General features: G+C 40.7%; 1 protein-coding gene across 1 annotated transcript in view; it reads left to right on the top strand.

Annotated features, from left to right (window-relative positions):
- The first annotated feature begins 853 nt into the window (after positions 1-853).
- LOC107577223 (protein patched homolog 1-like) overlaps positions 854-1,552 on the top strand; it is a 9,372-nt gene continuing 8,673 nt past the window's right edge. The window contains exon 1 of the mRNA XM_016263323.1: positions 854-919. Within this exon, the coding sequence (XP_016118809.1) occupies positions 854-919 (66 nt within the window). The remainder of the gene's footprint in view (positions 920-1,552) is intronic.

Below are 1,552 nucleotides of genomic sequence, written 5' to 3'. Positions count from 1 at the left end.
GATCTGAGCGCGATTGTCGTGTTCACATATGCCCAAACGAACGGGGGAAACAGGCCAGGTGTGAAAGCACCCTAAGTCTTGTTGCCACTCACAACTAGGTGGGAGAGAACTTGGGTTTAAAACCGGTAAGTTCTTTGAAAAACACTGGAAATCACTAACATGATTCTGACTTAATTTTTCTTTGTTCATGTGGTACAAAAGTAGAAAGCACACTCTTAAAGTTGGTGCCTTGTAGTTGAGGGTCACTTTTTGTTCTATTTGGTTCGTTCTATTGAAGAATATTTTTGAAATGTCTCTTGTTACAGCTCGTTTTGCTTGTAGGTTTCAGACTTTGATTCTTTCCCCTAAATAATACAGTTTAAGGGGGATCATGCGAGTGCCATTATGTTTAACCTTTGTTACACACTTTCTGAAATGTACTGAAAATGTACCTCAATATCCTTATACACTAGCTTTGGAACACATACATTTGAAGGTAAATCAATTTTTATTTTATTTTTTTGCTGGCGCCAATGCAACAACTCATGTAAAGTTTTAAAAACAGGACCACCCCCTTGTAATTCACAAGCAAAGCTTTCACATTTGTGTATATTTTTGGCCTTCAGAATATCTTCTCTGGCAGAATAGTTCAGTGAAATATGGTTGAATATGCCTTCGGTACTTCAAAGTGTGATAGTTGACCACGAATGAACCCTCCTCCCTGCTTCCGCATCTCAGAAGAGCTTCAGAATCATGCAAACTGTCGTCCAAAACACATCACACCAGTAGATGATTGGCTTGATTACGTTAAGAGGAGTTGACCGATTACCTGTCTGAGACCTGGTTCAGAAAAACTGTGAAGTCCTTGTGAACCATGTTGCTTGCTCCTCTAAGGTGCTTGATCCTGGAAATAGAGAAGTCTTCTATTCTCGGAGGTCGGGTAGAGAGCGCGTGAAGAATCGACCGCTTTGAGAGTCAGGCTTGGACGGTGTTCAGCAGGACGCTTTGAAAGGCTGCTTTTGTCGCTGTTCCTGTGCGGAGCTTAGGTGTGCCACACAACGACTCTACTGCCAGCGCAATAAAGCAGCCAAGCTCTTACACACACGTGTACGCTTACAGATGTACTTGTGTGCACACTCATAACTCATAGGCCTGGATTTGAAGGCTGTGAAGAAGACTGCAGGTGTTAAAGGGTGTCCTGAAAGGCATTTTGAAGTCAAGTTAACAGGACATATGGGAGCCTGTACATGTGTTAGCGTTTCCTTTCATCGAGGCTGGAGGATATGATTGATTATCATGAGACTGTGCTTGACCCTGTGTGACGGCAGTGAAAGTTATGACTGTTTGTCACCGAAGAATTCTAAGTGACTTTTTATCATGCTTCTTTGTTTCTTGTGGGTTTTTCAACTGCTTATTTATGTTAACAAGTGAATACATTTGTAAATAAATAAATTATGCAATCATTATTCCTCACCACATGTGAGTTGTAGCTTGATGAACTGAATGTGATAAGCTAAAAATACAGTTTCCTGCGAAATAATACAGAGAAAATGTCTTTGCATGCAAAAAAAAA

This window comes from Sinocyclocheilus grahami, unplaced genomic scaffold (assembly GCF_001515645.1).
Source record: "Sinocyclocheilus grahami isolate Dianchi unplaced genomic scaffold, SAMN03320097.WGS_v1.1 scaffold5461.1, whole genome shotgun sequence".
NCBI classification, from domain to species: domain Eukaryota; kingdom Metazoa; phylum Chordata; class Actinopteri; order Cypriniformes; family Cyprinidae; genus Sinocyclocheilus; species Sinocyclocheilus grahami.
Note: the sequence above shows the minus strand (reverse complement) of the source record. Positions and strands in the feature narration are given on the sequence as shown.